Consider the following 19646-nt stretch of genomic DNA (forward strand, 5'->3'; position numbering starts at 1 on the left):
TGGTGAACGCGATCACGTCTCTGGAAGTGCTTACAAATTAATGGTGTGTGGATGCATGTATGTTTCTGAGGCCCCTCAGCTCAGCCACGGCCTCTATTCTCCCTTGGGTTTGTCCCACATACTTGGGACAAGCCCAAGTGCATGATTAGAAGAAAGAGGGCGCGAGGAATCCCTCAACAGACAGTTGAGTCCAAGGGAAAACCAGCCTCATTATCCTCAGTGTCTGGGAGTTCAAACGTGTGCGCTTACTCCAAGTTTCGAAAAGGGGGAATATCGGGAGATCTTCACTTCTGTCAGACCAACTCAGGGAAATAAAGAAAGTAAATTCTGAGTTTTAGGATTACAATCAATGCAGAGCGCAGGCTACCTATCTGATAAGCCATAATCAAATATCATGTGTGTCTAGATTGATTTTATACTCTTTAGAAATGAAAAACAGCAGAATATTATTTTCTTTTGCTACCAGTGATGGTTATTGGTAGCTAAAAGCTTAAGTTAAAAAGACAGGAAAATAGAAAAATTAGTATACATTGTTCAGACTAAGAGTCTTCAACCTGTTGCTCCAGAGTCTCACACCCTTTGGCCAAAACAGGCTACAGAATCAGGCAATGTGTGAGCATAAGTACCATCACAAATGACATTATATTTAATGTCATTTGTGTCAATGTCAAGTCTGACCCATAAAAAATTCAATCTTGAAAAAAAAAAACGTTTTTGCCGAAGAGCTTTTAGCTGGAAACTTGAAATAAAATGCAACTAAATACTGATACATCTCTAAACTCCTGTCTTTGCAACTTTTCTCTTCCGTTTCCGAAATACATTATTTTTAGGATTTATTGGCTACAAATGGTTATATTTAGCACCTAAAAGAATTGCTTTTATTTTCACACTGACAACATGCCGCCATAGGTAGGTGCAAGAACTGAATAAAAAAAATAAGTGAAAAGACAACCAGAATGAAAATAACTTTTGCAACTTTTGGAAACCTTCAGAAAGTCAAAAGGGCTCATTTTATTTATTTATTTTTTTTACTGGCCAAATTACTCCTACAGAGTTCTGACTGATAATAAATCTGCACATATGACATACACATATATTCCTTCACAAGGCGAAACAACAGTTCATTTTCATTTCCTGGACCAATTTGTCTATTCATGCTGAATCCAATTGCCTTACCTGCAATTGTGCCTAAAGACTTGCTTTTCCTTCAAGCATGTCTTCATTGAATCTAACCAGAAAACATGCTTGAAGCTTTACAACTGAAAAATTTACACCACGTTGTGGACATCCTTTTTAAGCTTCACAAGGAAGACACACCCTTGTGATGTGACAGATTTAGGTCTCCACAACATGAGTAGTAACTAAGCCACACACCCACACACATACACATTTCTAAAGCAAAGACTTTCACTGGTTTTCACAGTCAATCCAAAAAAGAAAGAACTTCAAAGAGGAAATACCAGTGAGGAATAACACCGCAATTCTGTTGCAGACCTAATTACGACCAGCACGCCTGTTTAGTTTAAACTGCCCTGCTGGGACATAAACTGGTATGCACAGGTATTTGCGTTAATGTAGTCTTGTGCACACTAAGGCTAATTATAGTCTCTGTTGAAAATTACAGAGTTTGAAAGTAATCATGAGCTGAAATGTTGGAGAGTTTGAGTGGAAAACGGCTAAGGTTTTTGGTGTTCAAGAAAAAGCTATATTTAGAATAGAAATTACTCAAAAATAAACTTGAAGAGTTTGCTTGACCTCTTTATTTATTTAATTGGTTCCTGTAGTGGCAATTAATTAGAGCAATTTGGTGTTTATGTTGCCAAAATACATCAAACAGATGATATGTATCCAATTTGTAAATTGGACTACTAAAAGAGGTTTGTCAGCATCGGCGTTGCTAACCTGCAAACCTAGGCTAATGGACTGTGAAGTCCATTTGGAGGTCCAAAATAACAGATGTATTTCAAAATTAGAGACTCAATCTTATAATATAAAATTTGTTCTTAAGCTGGACTTTTAAAAAGTAGTTCACTGATACCTTTCAAAATTAAAGCACCACTATTTCAGGGGTTGGGTAACTGAAACATAGTGGCATATTACTAGATGTAATAAGCAGGTAATAATAAAAGCACAATATTTCCCTTTCAAAATAAAAAAAAAATACCATCAGTTTAAGAAAAAAACAGTAAATTTGTTATACACAAATAAGTCTCAATATTTTATAAGTTACTGCAACTGTTTGTTCCACATTATTTGAGGAACTAAACCATCAGGGAAATGGCATAATGATGGCTTTTCAAAATAAGGCTTGAACATAATTATTCTTAACAGAAGGTCAATAATTCATAGATTATGTCAATTATGAAATAATTGACCCAAACCAGTAATGTAAAACAGATAATGCTGAACTTTCAAAATAAAATGACTAAAGACTCATCAAACTGGATTTTTCATGTTGTGATAATTAAATTATTACCAATGTACAGTTCAGATTTCTTGAGAGTGTCTAGACCAAAGCTGATACACATTAGTCTAAACCAGACATGAGGAAAACATTACGGCTTTAAACTGCAGTATGCAACAAGAGGCAGGCACAATTAAAATCCTTTCCTTAAGTATCAGACAAAGTTTGTCACTTTTATTAAATGTTCCAGTTGCTAATAAATCCTCAGCGCATCAGTGAGTTTGTCAGCATTCATGCAATCCTACCAGCACAGACAGCTCCACAAATTCAGGGGCCTCCAGATACTTGGGGTCCACGTTTGGCCAGGGCTGCTGCAAGACATCGCCTCCCCGCAGCAGCAGGGGGCCCTGGGGGCTCGTCACGTTGCAAAGACCTGGGGAGGAGAGAACACAGGAGGGTATTCATACTAAATATAGAAATGCTGAGGTGCTGGCAAGCAGCTGTTAAATATGTCTTAACTACAGTTTGGGGGAAAATACAATAAGACGGCACAAAAAGGCTGAAAATCAGCTAAACGTTGCACCCCGTGTTCCTGACTCCCAGTTAAACCAGTGCATCACTCTGCAAGAATGATGCACACACTCAGAGGAAGGATGTGTGCTTCCTCCATCCTGAACAGTGTGTGTGTGGGTGTGGGTGTGTAAAATCACGCAAGCTACCCAGAATGAAAGGCCCAGCACAGCTGAGTGCAGCAGAGGTCGCGTTGTTCTGTCCTGTTTATGAACTGTTTTAGGAACTGAAATGCATGAGCACAAACAAAACTGAACACGCACTACTTCCTTCCAGCCATCATCTGTCAGGTTTTCCAGACTCTGCCCATCAGCTGGACCCGTGTGCTTTTCCAGTGTGTTGAAAGCGTATGTACGTGCATGTGTCAACAACAATATAGGCTAGTACCCAGCCAAGTTTCCACATGAGGCACAAAAGGTAAGACTAGATTTTCCTCTCTATTGTTCACTCACCACAAAACGTCAAACCTACTGTTGAGCAGCAGGTTTACTGCTAAACAGAGAGGTAAATGATTCCAGCTAAAATGTGCTGAACAGACATGGACACATCTCTTAGCATCGCTTGTAAAGAGGTGTAAAAATTTATGAAATGATTGCTGTAGCGTAATCTCCATAGTTAGAACAACCCAACCTTTAACTTAAATGCAGCCATTCAGTGAGAAAAACAATCCCTCAGTAAGAAAATAAATTAAGAAAATGACACGACATAAATATTGCTTTTCCACAACAATTAAGTGCGACTACACTTTTCTTCAATTCTTGATTTATTTTTGATTTTTTTTTTTTAAAGAAGTCAAGGTTCTCAAAACTTCTAATTGCTAATTTCTAACTTCTAGTTTCTCTGGGTTTTAAACTTGGACCCATTTTTAATGTCCACTATCCACAAAGCTGGACGAGATCCTACAGAACCCTCCAGTGAAGAGGATGGTAGGGAAGGTAGATGAATTTCCAAAGTCCTGTTATAGAACAGCAAACAAAAGGGAGGACTATATGGAAAGCACAGTTAAATATAGAGGAGGATCTGTGATGCTGTGGGCCTTTTCCTCCAGAATAACAGAACTACACAAAACAAGAATAAATATGATGGGGATCCTAAAATTGCAAGCCCTTTTACAATTGTTAGTGTGAGATTAAGCTTCTGTAGTACAATATGCATCTATATTAAGGTGTTCGCACATCTTTCACTGAATGTGCCAATAACTGTGAATGGCACTGTGATAGTGTTAAACTGGCTATAAGAATAGGTATTACTATGCTAGATGTGTTTGTCAGATGTTACTTCCTCTGACATTATCCAAAATTTTACTATAAGCTTCCCTAACCAATGCTTAAAATGTCATCAGTATTAAAGTGAGCCCCTTTGGGATTTTAATTATATAACTATTTTTTTAATTCAGAAGGACCTCATGGACATGTCAAATAAAAACAGGCACCCTGTTTTTCTGGCAATGGCATAATAGCTGATGTAGAAATCATGCTCTTGAAACGCACACTCCACCACATGTGTGTAAACGGTTGAGTCATAATTAGCAGAAACAATGTCACTCACCTGCCCAAAGCTCAGAGGCCAAGTGAGGAGCCATGGGTGCCGTCATTATAACAAGGGCAGCCAGAGCTTCCTCAAACTCCACACTGTGTTGTAGGACTCGAACTGATGCACTCTAATTACCCAGAATGACATGTTAAAATGTGAGATACGTAGCATGTTTTAAACAGTAACCGAGACAGATTTGTTGGAGATAATGAAGGACACGCTCACACTCAACGTGTTGGTAAGGCCCATTAGACGAGAGAGGGCTGCGTTGAACAGAAAGTCTTTAGTGAAGTGAGCTGTAACCTGAAAATATGAACACAATAAGCTGATTCGACCAATTAAATTGGCATTTTGCATTTTATTATTAGACACAGGATGTGTAATATGGATGAAAGAACTTTAGGCCCAGTGTTCCCATTCCGGGGAGAAGAACCCATTTTAGAAACGCCTGAGAAGAAGCTTGATCAGTGTGGCTTTTCTGTGAGACGCATCAAAGGACGGCCTCAGCTTTAAGGGCTTTTAGCAAACAACCTGAGGTCCTTTAAAAGCGAATCCGACATGCAGAGGGAGGGGGATCCAACCTGGCAGCAGGGAGGAGCTATTTATAAAGTGTGAAAGGAGACACAGTAGATTTAAAATCAATTTCCGTCCTCTTCTGCTGTTGCTCTTTACTCTAGGGGTATCAGGTTGCGAAAGATTCATCAACACGACTGGGAAGCGTGTGATGAGTAATGTATTACTGAGGTTATGATCATGTATATACTTTGTAACTGAGAACAACAGCCTATCTATGCTTGCACTTTCTATGCCAAATGTCATGCAAGACTTCTTCTTCCAGAACCTCCAGAACAGATTTTCACAAAGTTTTTACAAGCCTACCTCATGTTGTCAGACAGGTCCTATTTCAGGGATTTGTTAGGCAATCATCAGCCGTTGGATTGTCTCATAAAAAATGAACTATTCTGTCCAAAAACTGCAGTAGTCATGATTAAACCATGTTTTTTTTTCCTTCCAATGTGAAATAATCATATAAAAAATAAATTTTTGTCACTGAGGTCATCATTGTCTGACATCAAAATCAGTTTGATGATCTATTTAAATGTGACACAAAAGCAAAAACAGAAAAAAAGCATCTTTCTGCATTGACCTCCAATTCCACAAAACAATTATGTGAAATCGCCTTACATTTTAGTAATGTAGTATAGGATTCTTTCACTACTTTTCAACCAGTTGACTAACTTGAGTCACGTCTGTTTCAATAGTTATAACCCTCAGACCAGCAAATATGGACTAGAATCTCCTACACTAAATACAACTTAAAGAAAAAACACGTATGATCTTATAATTTTGTATATTTGTTCGCAAAAAAACCTAAACAAACAAACAAATAAAAACGATGCTTTGATGCATTAATTAGCATTTCACAAAATCTCCTAAAATCATTTTCTATTTATCCCTAAAAGGCTGAGAGATGCTCTGGAAATTGAAGACTTTTTAAAAGATAATTTGAAGTTTAAATGTCACAGAATATTTGAATAAATAACTTTTGGAAAAAAAAAAAAATCTGGGAATTCAAATGAGAGCTCATTTCTGCCCCCTGCTGGTAAGAACTCCTTCAATCTCACTTTTTAATGACGTGATTAAAAGTTCATTTTTAAAACACAGGAAAACTTTAGCTGATATTATTAATAAAATTAGCTAGCCAACAATAAAAAAACACCCACTTCTTGAACTGCGTAGTTCTTGTTTGCCCAGATCTTCTTGACTTCTCCAAGCTCTTTCTTTTTCAGCAGCGAGGGGTTCGGGACATTACCGAGTTGTCGAGCTCCTCTTAGCTTTGTCACAAGCTGCCAAAGTCGAGACTGCCAACGCAGAACCCCTGCAAGTGCATCAGCTGGAACACAGACAAGAGGACAGAAAGAATATTCTGACACTTCATGGTAAAGAAAAACCTAGAAATTCTGACAATTATGTTGTCAAAAAAATACTTTCACAAAATCACTATATAATAACCTGGCACCTAATTTAAATTCATTGATGACTTAATTTGTCCGTGTCATTTTGCAGTAGCAGCCAGACTCACTCTTGACGTTCCAGAGGATGTCTTGCTCGGGAGGAGCAGCGTAAAGGATGTAGAGACGGACGGTGTCCACACCGTACTGCTGCACCACCTCCTGAGGGTCCAGCCCGTTGTGTTTTGACTTGCTCATCTTCTCAAAGGTCACCTCGACTCCGCCACCACTCAGAGTCACCGGCCCCTTCCCTGGATCATAAAATTTGCCATTACAGGAATCTCATTTTTAAGAGCAACAACATCATAAAGTTAACACATAAAATGTCATGGATTTATAGCTATTGTTTGCCATGTTTAGCAATATTGGATAAAAGAAAACTACGATGCTTTGAAAAAGCATTCAGACCCCTTGAATGTTTTTAGATTTTATCATGTTTTTTGTGGTTTTATGTCTGACAACCAAAGTACACAGAGTTTTCAAATCTAAAAAAGAACAAAAAAGCAAAAATGTGTGGTGTGCATTTGTATTAAGCCCCTAAACTTTGATACCTCTAAATAAAATCCAGTTGCAGTTCTATGAAGGCCTCTGGGTTCATTTGAGAACTAACACCGCAACGATAAAATACTGCTAATATCTCACAAGAAAGCGGAATTTGTTTTGCAATGTGACAAAATGCGATCAGGTTAAGAAACATGAACATACATGCCAATTTTTGTATGATCAGATAAGGGATTTCTGTTTATTCAATTTCTAAGCTGTAGACTGAATATTCTTGAGTGAAATTATTTATGTAATACTTTAAGCTTAGTCACATATTTTGTTAGTTTTGTAATCAGGTTACAATGTCACTAGGTTGGGAATAAGTACAGGAAAGTACAATTAAACAAAAAGGGCTTACTATTAAAAAATTTTTGAAAACCTAAAAGAGCTAAAAAAAAAAAAAAGAGACCTCTTTGTTTTATTTGCTGAACTCCATGAACAGAAGCTCTCTTCACCCATCTATTAAAAATGCGTCACATTAACAAACACTCAGCAGACCGAGGTGCAGCGTACCTGTGAACTCGATTTCCTCTTTCTTCAAGTACTGCCCGCTGCCTGCCAGCTTAAATGTCTGACCTTTGATCAGACCTTGAACCAAAAGTTTTGAAAACGGCTCCCTGCAGAGCAGAAGGTTCATAAGCTGATGTGCAAATTAAATATACATGCATGCCAGGAGAAGATATGCAAATGCAGTCCACCTGTGAGTCACAAGGCCTTGGTCCTTGCAGAAATGGCAGAGGAAGCGGGCGTAATACAGGTGCATAACGGCATGCTCCTTCCCGCCGACGTATACGTCCACTGGCAGCCAGTGATCGGCTAGCTGACGCTCAAAAGGTCTGCAGAAAGAAGGTACATTTATTCTTTAGTAACAAAGCTGAATTAATATATAGAATCCTGAAGTAATGTCCTTATGATCCCTAATATGTTCTTAAAAAAAAACTTACAGACAACTTTGTTTGTTACTCTCCCAGTCTATGAAAATAATGATTCATTTGTTCTAGTAAGCGATGAAGTTAAAAACAACTGTTTAATGTAAACATTCATCACTGAAAGAAATAAAATTGTGAAAAGAAATAATTTTTTGTTTCTTCTACAAAGATATGTTAAAACAGAACAAATAGATTAGCTGGCAACCAAAGAGACACTATTAATCATTGTATCAAGGTCATGTTTTAATCCTATTTAGAGTTAGCGTTGGGTGCCTTCAAACTGCTCACCAGCCATTAGGGCTATTGAAAAAGAACAAAAACAAAGCTGCCGGGTTGTTTTGGATTGTTGTGTCCATCAAACCCAGAGAAAGCAAAGTGGAAACCTATCTGAGGAGTTGAGAGACATGCTAAGGGTTAAGGCTGCAAAACCTCCACAGGACTTCTAAGAAGCTTCGTGTTCCTGTGAACACAGCTTGGGACTGTGGCCAACCTCCCAGGATGTTTACTCAAGAGGAAATGCAACTCCCAGTTGATCAGACAGATTGGCAGGGAGAAATTCAAGGACCCAATCCACTTGAGTTGAACTCCAAGGTCGAGGCACATCACTTTCTGATCGCAACATCCGTCCCATTACAAAACACAGCAGTCTTCGTAGAAGAAGACCCAAGAGAGCTCCACTATTATCAAAAGACACAAGAAAAGCCACAGGAAATAAACACAATGGATGCTAACAAGCCACAATGTTTAGGGAAGAATATCTATTGGTTTGATGAGAAGAAACTGTATTCTTCAGACAAGTTAGATCAGCTCAACGTTTACTGAAGCTTTCTCAGTTCAGTTTAGGGGCTGAGTTGCTGATTCTTGGAACAGAGAAGCCTTTATTTGAGCATTAAGTCTCCAAACGTCACACAGTCATGGCTGAGAATAAATCAAAGCTCTGTGAGTCCATTGAGTATCGTTCGACTTGGATATGGAATAAAAAATGAGTCATTTCAAGCCATTTCACAAATGGTTTTAATATTTTATTTGGATTGCTTTTGATTGGTGCCAGCAAATTTGTGGGCATCTGTAAGTCCAAACACTGAGGAACAATACATTACATATTATGCCTTAGAAAGTATCTAAGCTCTGTTCTTCTATTGCGATAAAAGAGAAATCAATGGTCTTGTGAAGCTACCCTGATATACCAATCACATGTAAATCTGCAGGTCTAAACAAAGAAATTGCTTGGCAGTTTGCTGAAGTGCAGCACTCAGGTGTTTGTGAACAGAAAAGCAAAGGACAGACCAGAGCGACAATTTTAGCCAAACAACTGTAGCTACCCATCAATCAGCGAAAAGTTAGAAATGACATACACATGGAAATTCATGACAACTGTAAATCTTTCCAGAGTAGATGATCAAGCAAGATAACACCAGGATCAGATTGCACAATGAGGAAAGTTATAACCAAAACCCCAGCAGAAACACCTCAGGTTGATCAGACCTCACTAGAAATCTTTGTTTATAAAAGAAAAATACACAGGAAAATGTTTCAACTGTGAAGAGCTGATGACTTTGACCTGTGTGGCCTTGACAGGACGTAGGCAGCTGCCAGTGAATATGTCGACCATGAACTCTTCTGTATATACCAAAGTATTCAAGACGTTTAATGGAAGGCCACCTTTCCAACAGCTGAAGCTCAACTTGGGTCATTCGACAATACCACGGCCCCGAGGAGAGCAGCTAATCTATAACAAGATGGCAAAAAGAAGAAAGGAATCCAGGTGTGACAATGTCCCAGTCAACGGCTGGACTTAAATCTGGATAAAAATATGATTGAGACAATCAGAAAGCATTAAAAATGAAAGGGGAGTGAATTTGATGCTTAGATTTAACTAAAACATTTCTTTTATAAATAGTGCTGCTGAATTATTCACTAGAGGGGAAGGAAACTAGACATAATAATATGTCCATAAATTTATTGGAATGCATTTGCACGTGAGCTTGGCCACAGACATTCCCAGGGTCGTCCTGCAGAGGGCAGGCTGATTCTGACGCACAGACATTCAGGGATCAGCCTGATTCATCATTCCTTTTACTGGCTTCACTCTCACAGAGAAAAAGAAGCAAACATGTTAACACTTGAGTCAAACTGTGTCTTGGATCTTGACAGGTCTGCTGCATGCGGTTAGCCTGGCTCTAGTGATAATCAGCATTAATGACGCTCTTTTAGGCAGGCTGCTATCTCACTGTGTCTTTTTTTAACACCAGTCATTTGTCTCCTTCACACCTCTCTGACTCTCACCTTCCCTCTGTGGCTAGTAGGGTCTCTCCAGATGAAAAAAGAAATTCCCAAAATGTGAAACTATTTAGCTTGCTTGTAGGAAACCGAACTGCAATACTCAGCCACACACAGAGTGCCACATAACCCAAAATTGTAATCTGTTTCCACAAACTTTGAACATCTCTTATTTTTTTCATCTTCCTTCCTCTCTGCGTGAAAGGCTCAGCGGGGCTGACTGAAATGCACAAATAGTGTAATTGCTTTTTCTGTTGTGCCATAATCTGCCCGGCTCTCTAAAGCAACAGAGAAAGCAGTCCGTTCTGTTGCAAAGCAGCTTTACTGCAAGGGCAGGGCAATGGGAAATTAATCTCTTTTGTTAAGCTCTGGGTATCGCCACCATCCCAGCAGGTGACGGCCACGGCACCGTAATCTCTGGCGGAAGAAAGCAAAACTTTTACTCAAGTTTGTGAGTAAAAGCAAATGCAGTGTGTGAACATTTAAAGTAAAAAAAAAAAAAAAAAAAAGACAGTACACAATGCATATTAATTTACATGATGAAATTGATCAAATTCACCAAAAAGTGTTTCAAAACATTTCCTGTCAGAATTTTGTACTTCCGCCAATTTAAGTTACAAAGTTATCGCTCTGTTTTTAATCCAAAATTCACTGTATCAAAATTAAAGTTCAACGATTTTATTGCAGACATTTCCAGACTGATTAGGTTCTATGAATTCAGACACAACCACTAATCGGTGCAATGGATGAATTATAAATTGATGAGTTATCAATGAATGAATTTGTTAGGGGTGAGGAAATGGCACAAACCTGTCCCTGTTGTGAGGGTCTGTGTATCTGAAATAATACCAGGCCGAATCCACAAACGTGTCCATGGTGTCGGTCTCCCGCCTGGCAGGGCCCTTGCATCTACCAGGGGAGGGGAAAAAAACACAGAGAGTTGGCAGAAGCGGGGCATCGGTTAATATTAGTTGGACAAATCAGAGCGAACGAATGAGCCGTGTTTTTGGGGCTCAGACAAACTTGTGTGTTTGATGTTCTAAAACTGATTCCATCTGGCTGAAAGGGTCACGTCTCTGCAGAACAGCACGGCTGAAGCCCGACTGGCAGCACAGCTCTGTTCCTGTGCCCCTACTAACAGGCTGTGCTAACAGGACAGGCCTCAGTTCTGATGGGGTGTTTGAGTTGGAAATGCCGCCTCGTGGCTCCTTTCTGTCCAAGCCACACAGCACTTTGGATGTTCAACGTGAATCTGCCAGCAGCCCTTCCACAATGCAGGGAAGGACGCTGACAAAGACAGTCAGAGAGGAGAGCTTCTGAAGGGTGTTTTCTTTCTTCTTCTTTTTTTTTTTTTTTTTTTTTGCTTTAGAACTAAAGCATTTCATGGAACAGTGAGTGTCTGCCTTTTTAGTTTATAATGAGTCTCAGCTGATTTCAAATCACAGTCCCAGAAAGATAAACAGAAAAACAGCTCAGAGCTCTGCCACAGAGCGAGGAGCGGCTGGTGCAGCTTCCTGCACCGTCTGTGTCACTGTCTGTCCAACATTTCCCGTCTCACAGCGAAACTTTTAAATCACATATTCACCAAAAGACTCACTGGGAGACACAAACGCCTCGACCACCTACCATACTAGTCTATAATAAGGATGTAATGATGAGGTAAGAGCTGACGGTTGCCAGGCAACAAGCCTAAGGTGTAGCAAGGTTAACGTTTGGAAGCCAGGTGTTGTTTCATGGGAAGAAATCTCAGCAGTTTAACAAAGAATCAGCCATCAATAAAAAAAAAAATATTAAAAAAAGCAGAGTCCCTTAAATTAAAAACAAAAATGTACTAAAGATCTGCAAACATCTTTCTTATTTTAAAGACCAATTGATTACTACATTACATTAACTTTATTAAAACCATAAAACATCACTTAACGATTTATTGACTTTATGTAATAAACCAACACAAGTAAAAAGTAATTGTAAATTGTACGGAAAATGATTCAAAATGAAAATCTGACAGCTGTGACGTAGATTTGTGTTCAGTTCCCTTCACTCTGATACTCCTAGATAAACTCCAGAGCAATCAGTTGCCTTTAGAAATTGCCTATCCGTCACTGCCACCCAGCTAAACTGACTGAGTAAGAAGAGGACATTAATGAGCGAGGCAGCTAAAAATCCCACTGTTACTCTGGAGGAGCTGCAGAGAATCACAGATCAGATGGGAGAACCTGTTAAAAAGTCTGGTTTCAATGGAAGAGTGGCAGAATGAGTTCTTTTTTTTTCTTGCTGAAAGAAAAAACTACAAAAGGAAACTAAAGCTGTACATCACCCTGAACATGTCATCCCCATAGAGAAACATAGCAATGGCAGAATCATGATTTACGGATATTTTTAGTTAGTAAGAACAGGGAAACTATTCAGATTTTAAAAGAAATGGATGAAGCCAAATGATTGAGAATCTTAGAAAAGAATTGTTCAGCCACAAAAGAGATAAAGCTGGCCCAGAGATTCACTTTCCAGCAGGACAATGGCTGTAAACATACAGACAGAATTAGACTGAATCGCTTCGATCAAAGCACACTCATGTGTAGGAATGTCCCATTTATGGCTCAGAGCTAAATATGGTCAAGAATGTTCTCAAATACTTTGCCGAATATGACTGAGCTTGACAAATTTCCAAATAACAAAAGACTCGACGTCTCTAGATGTGCAAAGCTGGGAGAAAGATACGCAAAAAGAAACTTGACACAGCAGTCTACAGCACTACTGCGCATGTTTCGCTTTTATTTGTAAAAAATTTGAAACCCCTGTTTCTATTAATATCTTTTGTAAGTCTATCACATACCATTTCATTAAAATATATTAAAGTTTGATGTTGTTACGAGACAAAGTGTGAAATACTTTTCCAAGTGATACCAAACAGAAAAGCTTTCTGTCTGATGATAACAGTCCTCTAAGCTCTCAGAGGATCCCAACACCTAAACTAGCTATCTAAATCTGTGTGTCCATAAGTATTTAAAGAGTGCCTTTAGAGTACGAGCCAGAAAGAGCCAAAAGGCTCTCGAACAGATGCGGGAAAGGAGGCAGCTGCCCACTGTATAAAGCTCCTCTTCCCAGAGAAAACAGAGCTCCATCTGTTGTGTGTCTGTGGGCCTGCCTGCCCCAATGTGTTGGTGCTCTGCGGACCAGGTGGTCTCTCTGTTTACCTGTGGATCCATAAAGCTCTCACAAACACAGAAACCACACACACATATGCAGGCACGCTCTCCTAATCAGGCGAAAGCTGAAGCAGGGTTCAGTTGGCAGGCTAATTTACAGATCTGCGGAGGGTCGGAGACGAGATGAGCGCGCAGGAAATGACTTCCTCAAGGACAGATAAAAACCACTTCTTTCACCAACCCCGCTCGTCTGTGCCCCACTCAAACTTTAATTGGACACGGTCCATGAGTGAAGGGAACAAATTTCGACAGACACTTAACAACTGAGGGGGAGATGGGTGGAGGGGAGATAACGGCGTCTTCGCCGATTATTACCATCAATCATTGCTGATGGGGAGCAATTCTAACAACTTTCGAGTGAACACAATCTGATGACTTGTGCCATCTGCGACTGAGTAGGCCTTTGTTTTAATCAACATGGAGCCCTGACGGTGATTAGTCGTATTCAGAGAGGGATTCCCATGTCAGTGAGGGACTCCGGAGGCGCCAGAGGAGTAGTCGTCGTGCATTTCCAAACACATCCACCGAGTCGCTGAGTGGAGAAAGAGCATATCTGTGTGTGTGTGTGAAATGATGTCTATGTGCAGGGGGGGTTCATGCGTGTGCATGTTCTCCCTCTGTGTGCCGCTTTCGAGGCACAGCTGGCTTATGTAACCTCCGACATCATCTCATGCAGCCCCTGCCACACATGCCACTCATTGCATAAGTCAGCCTGAACAAAAAGCATTAATCACACAATTTGCAGACTCTCTGTCAGCGCCCCGTGTTCTTGTAAAGCCGCCTGACAGCAGGCTCGTTTTGTCGGAGCCAGTCTCCTGAGGAAACACAGGAAATGCGGAGCAGAGACAGTCACCGGAGAGGGTTCGCACATAATTCAATTCTGACTCACAGAACTCCACATAATTTCCCCGATCGCTCATGTTGTGTAAAAAAAATAAATAAATAAATAAGACAGACTCCCATAAACAATATCAAGCATCTAAATGGGGCTTCTGTGCGCTAATGCCTGGAATACTTTGGGTTAAAGCGATGATATGATAATTTATTTAAAACCTCTTTAGGGGGATGATTTACTGTGAGTAAAGACAACAGGACATGAAAAGCCATCGGATTAAATTTATCCAGACAAGATATGAAAGATATTTGTAAGTAGAAAAGATAATTAGTAACCGAATCTGAAGTGTATTATTTTACTGATTCATGGAGCCTCTTGTTCTGCAAAACCTTGCAAACACACATACACACATATTTTTCACCTTTTTATGTGATAGAACCATACACCTCAATGAATTGTACAGTAAAACTTCGACTACGCCAATCGGACAAAACCTGATGGTGAACAAAATGTTTTTAGATTAATCTGAAATGAAAAACTTGGCAGGCAATAAATCCAAAATGAGTAAAATTGATTACTGATGGCTACAGTGAATTGAAAAAATAAAATAATCACATATTAAAATGTGATTATGGTACTTTGAAGTGGATCGTGGATTTACTCCGTTCAAATAGGAAAGTACATTTATTTTTAAGAAGTAATTTTAAGTAATCACTGGAAGGACTGAAAGAATAAGACTGTGATCAGATTAAGTCAAACATAAATATCCCGCTAACATATTAAAATTTTTGGATATCACAGTTTGAATAAAAAAAGCAATATTGATTCTATTTCTCAAAGGAGAAATTAATTTAGATGCTACAGCCTTTGGTTGGGTTCAGACCAATTATTTTGCCTTCTTTACTCACCAGCGACTCACTTCAAATGAAGCATCTTCCACTCTTTGCCTAAGACTGGTGCATATCAGTTCACACAACGCCGAGGACAGCAAACAATATTTGCATATCAAATAAGCCTCACATAGTCTGACGCACTTTTTGCTTGTTCTCTATCTTAAGTGAAATAACACAGTAAAATGAAAAAAAAAAAAAAAAGGAAAAATCCTTTTTCAACTGTGACGCTGGTCTCATCTTTTATATTAAAGAGCGTTACATAGATTTTGGTTGATTATGAATGTCACCACTCTGATATATAAAAGAGAAAACCAAGTTGTTGAGTGGAACAACTGATAGAGTAAAAGGTTATTTAGACCATTCTCTTTAGGAGATTAAAAATATGTGTTCTGAATATCAGTTTTCCCACCTGGGACACTTGCAGTTGACCCAATCGTGAACAGCTCCCAAAGGTGACGCCCCTTTTCCTGTGAGAAACTGCGTCTTCGGCAGAGTAACCGGTAACTCCTCCTCGGGGACGGCGACGGCGCCGCAAGAGTCGCAGTGCACCACTGGGATGGGCGTGCCCCAGTAACGCTGTCTGGATATCAGCCAGTCTCGGAGCTTGGAGCTGGTAAGATGGCCCCCGACTCGCTGCTCTCTGGCCTTCTGGGTAATGGACTGCAACGCCCGCTCCCTGGTGAAGTCTGAGAACTACACAGAGACCACGAAAAAATAATAAACGTTTTTGTCTTTCTAAAGAGTAAGACAAAATTAACTAGAGTGCTGTTCTTATGGACATCATCATCATCATCATCATCATCGCTGCTGACCTCCTGAGAGTTAATCAGGGTTTGTGTTCCGTCTTTGTGGGTTTTCAGCACCGTGGTCCAACTCAGATAAAGTGCTCTGGCCACAGACAGGTCTTCCTCACTCACATCTGGAATACCTGTCCCAACAGGAACAGCAAGAGCACAAATTAGAAACAAAAAAAAATTACGTTTTTACAAATAGTCACGCCAAACAGACTACAATAGCAAAAAGGAGAAGTTGCCTCTAGAGTAATCCTACATATGGGTTGCACTTCAACATAAACACCCTCTGGTGCTTTTTGTCTTCATTGGAACAAATATCCAGTGATATAAATCTTTCCAGAAGATTGATAACAGCCTGTTCTACATGTAGCAACCAGCAGCAAACACGATCCCCAGAACTCACCAATCACAGCGTCCAGATAGTCATCGAACGCCTCCTTGTGGGAGATCACCACAGGAACCTCCTGTCTGGTGAACAGGTTGAGAGCAGTGACCTCTGTTAGGCAGTCTGGGTAAAAACCACAGGGAGGATGAGGAGTATAAGGTTCTTGCTTGAAATATCGGCTCCTCTCAAAACGCTAATTAACACAGCAGTGCATTGAGGTTCCACAAACATATGGTTAATGTTCAACATCAACATCTTTATTCAAATCCACAGACTTGGACATTTCCAAGAGTTGTCTCATATTCTGCAGTGAAGTGCCTCAACGTGCAAATAATGACAAAAAAAAAAACTTAGAGTGTGTCCCACACGACATCTAATGAATGTTTGGGGTCGGACTAACCTCGCCCTGGCTGAAATGCTTGTTGTAGGAGAGAGCGGACTGAGCTGCTGCCATGCAGCAGCCTGTGGGAGGGCAGGATGGCCAGATAAGCTGCTCCATACACCATCTCTGGGGCAGAGCTGTACGCTGACAGGGTCTCGCCTGTCTCCTTACCGTTGACCTGCAAAGTAGGAATAAATAAGAGTAAATAAGATTGGCAAAGTAATATTTGGCAACCTTCCACCCCCTGCTGCTTTTCTAACTTTTTTCTACAATACGGCTGGAACTATTATACCAGTCACAGCTTGGAGAGAAAATAAAGTTTTATAAGTCACTTAATATCAGTGATTCAATCACCACGTTTTGTTCTTATTTTTAGATACTTCTTATTTATGACATTTAATCATCTGCCATTAGATTGTACCACAACATTAAAAATCAACTAGAGGATTGATGATCTCTGCAAGACCTTCGAGAAGTTTTCTGGGGTGAATCTAGAACATAGGGCACTCCACGTCACACGTGATGAAACAGACCTTTTTGAGCATCCATACGGGAGGAAATCTATGCTGTCCACTATCATGAAGACTGGGTTCAAGTTGGAGGATTCTGGTAATATTGGTGGAAACCTATCTTTAAAATGTGGCCTGCAGGCTCTGGTATGGATTGATCATGTGATAATACAAAGCAGAACAAGTCATGCTGGCTGTAGGCAGGAGGCACCAAGGATCTCACCATACAGCTGAAAGCAACTTATGATCGAGAGCTCAATAAATACTGTGCCATCATGAGATCGACGTCAAATGGACTCCCAGTGGCATACAGTTTTGAGGAGCTATGGAGAAGCACACGCCTCCAAACTGTGCATAAACTGGTCGACTAAATAAAGTTGAGAGTTTTTTCATTACTCAACCTTCTAATGAAAAACATTTTACACATTTACCACTGCCCACCCTAATTGAAAAGGGTGGGCAGTGGTAATGAGACTGAGAACACAGGGCACTACGAAAGATAAACATTTTTCTAATAGGGCTGTGTGAAAGAAAAAAAATTAATTGCAACATCACTGACGAAGATTGGTGCAACAATATTGTAACAAATTTTCCTCACTGCTGTTATTCTCATGTGTGTTTTCAACCCACTCTGTAATCTTTATTACTGTAATCCGTATCGGGTGGGAAGTATCTACCGTAATTCAACAGGACGGATATTGCATTGGCACAAAATGATGGAACTCATGACGCCTGGAGTGTATTAACCAACAATTACAGCATTCCAACAAGACTTTGGAGTCATAAATATTGCACACACTGAGATTGTATGTAGCATAATCTTGTTAATGTTATCAAAAAAATAACATTATTGATTATCAGGAGATATCAGGTTCAATAAGTACTACTAAGTATGATTGGCTCCCTAGAGAGCTGATGCACTATGGAGTTTTTGTGTAGGATGATTTGAAATCAGTCATCCAGTTAGTTTAATAATGCAGCGTTAATTATTCATCCTACCTCAGAAAACCTTCTTACATACACAGATAGAAAAACACAAATTGTCAATTTTCTTAATTTCTGCTAAAGTAAAGAGACAAGCTTAAGTAACACATTTTTGAATAACATGCTTCGACAATCAGAGGCATCTCAGTGGCTTTATTGTTTCCACTCAGCTTGAAATCACTTCTTTACGAAGAAATATGGTTTTCACAAATCAAACATAATTTGTGACATTATCTGTTTGGGAAAATTGCCACTCACGAATGTGTGTAGCTGTTGAAAGCAAATAATAAAGCCGTCATTCTGAAGCCTTTTTTAATGCATTTTCAGTCAAATACATGAGTAAACAGAGGAGTCAAAGACAAAGCTTAAGATGAACAATCAATTTGGGGAAAAAGACGCAGAAAATAGATGGAGAGGTGAAAGCGGTGATGGCAAAACCTCCTGATGTGGAAACATAAGCTAAAAGATGGTGAGAATTATGAGTTTCACCTTGAGTTTAAAATCAAAGTAGCATCCAGTGCACTCTCCAATCCAGTTTGCCTGCATGGCTTTAACCCCGTACCACTCAGGAAGGTCTTCCAGAGCATCCAGGAGAGGCTGGAAAACATTTCAAAAACAGAAGACAAACATGTTTTCAACTTTGGACAACTGTGAAAGCAGCAGATTTTCCACCTCGCTGTGGCAAGGCGATATTCTCAGAAGTACGTGACTACAGTTTAGTGTGGCCTCTTTCAAAGCATTAAAAAATTTATTGGACAAAGCGGCACAAGCCTGCCACGTCACCAGAGCTGGACAGAAGGGGATTTTTAAAAATTCCGACTTCCACTGACTTCTACTTTCCTGGAAATGAACGAACTCTGTGGGATCGAGCACACTGCCCACTTTCCCCCACACATACCAGCAGTTACTCTGCATGATTAAATGGATCTATGCATATGAACGAGGCTTGGGCCAAAAAGCCGCAGCTGGTCAGTGGAGAGAGATGTTATGATTCTCTATTTCCCTTTCAGTCTGTCACAATCCATTACCTACAGTCCCGCTCCTGGAGCTTCTCGGTGTGTGCTGCCTCATCACAGAGTTATTGATACAAACATAAACACTGGCTGGGGTCTTCAGTGGGCACGAGTGCAGAATCGAACGCCGATGTTTGCTCCAGATTGGGAAAACAGAGACATGCTATGTCTACTCAGATTACAAGTAATCTGAAAAGTGCGGCATGCACTGACAATCAGACCACGAGCATGCATTCAAAGCTGCATGTATTATGTGATGCATCTCTGTGTACGTCTGCAGACTGAAATTTCTGCCTTGTGCTGGCAAGATCAGAAAATCAGTCATATAGGAGGAATCTGTGAAAATATATTTTCAGGTTTTGCTGCTATTTCTA

The 19646-nt window shown here is 39.9% G+C and overlaps 1 protein-coding gene across 2 annotated transcripts in view; it reads right to left on the minus strand.

The window, feature by feature from the left end:
• The window catches only part of lars2 (leucyl-tRNA synthetase 2, mitochondrial), a 38147-nt gene that overhangs the window by 1368 nt on the left and 17133 nt on the right, over positions 1-19646 (minus strand). For both annotated transcript variants that reach the window (XM_044116455.1, XM_044116454.1), the window contains exons 8-20: positions 18749-18856; positions 16785-16944; positions 16403-16507; positions 16018-16133; positions 15615-15898; positions 11082-11180; positions 7761-7898; positions 7576-7679; positions 6591-6770; positions 6232-6401; positions 4733-4810; positions 4523-4634; positions 2710-2837 (exon numbers count right to left, since the gene is read on the minus strand). In XM_044116455.1, coding sequence (XP_043972390.1) covers positions 2710-2837; positions 4523-4634; positions 4733-4810; positions 6232-6401; positions 6591-6770; positions 7576-7679; positions 7761-7898; positions 11082-11180; positions 15615-15898; positions 16018-16133; positions 16403-16507; positions 16785-16944; positions 18749-18856 — 1782 coding nt within the window. The remainder of the gene's footprint in view (positions 1-2709; positions 2838-4522; positions 4635-4732; positions 4811-6231; positions 6402-6590; positions 6771-7575; positions 7680-7760; positions 7899-11081; positions 11181-15614; positions 15899-16017; positions 16134-16402; positions 16508-16784; positions 16945-18748; positions 18857-19646) is intronic.

The sequence above is a fragment of the Gambusia affinis genome, linkage group LG05 (assembly GCF_019740435.1).
Source record: "Gambusia affinis linkage group LG05, SWU_Gaff_1.0, whole genome shotgun sequence".
Classification (NCBI taxonomy): domain Eukaryota; kingdom Metazoa; phylum Chordata; class Actinopteri; order Cyprinodontiformes; family Poeciliidae; genus Gambusia; species Gambusia affinis.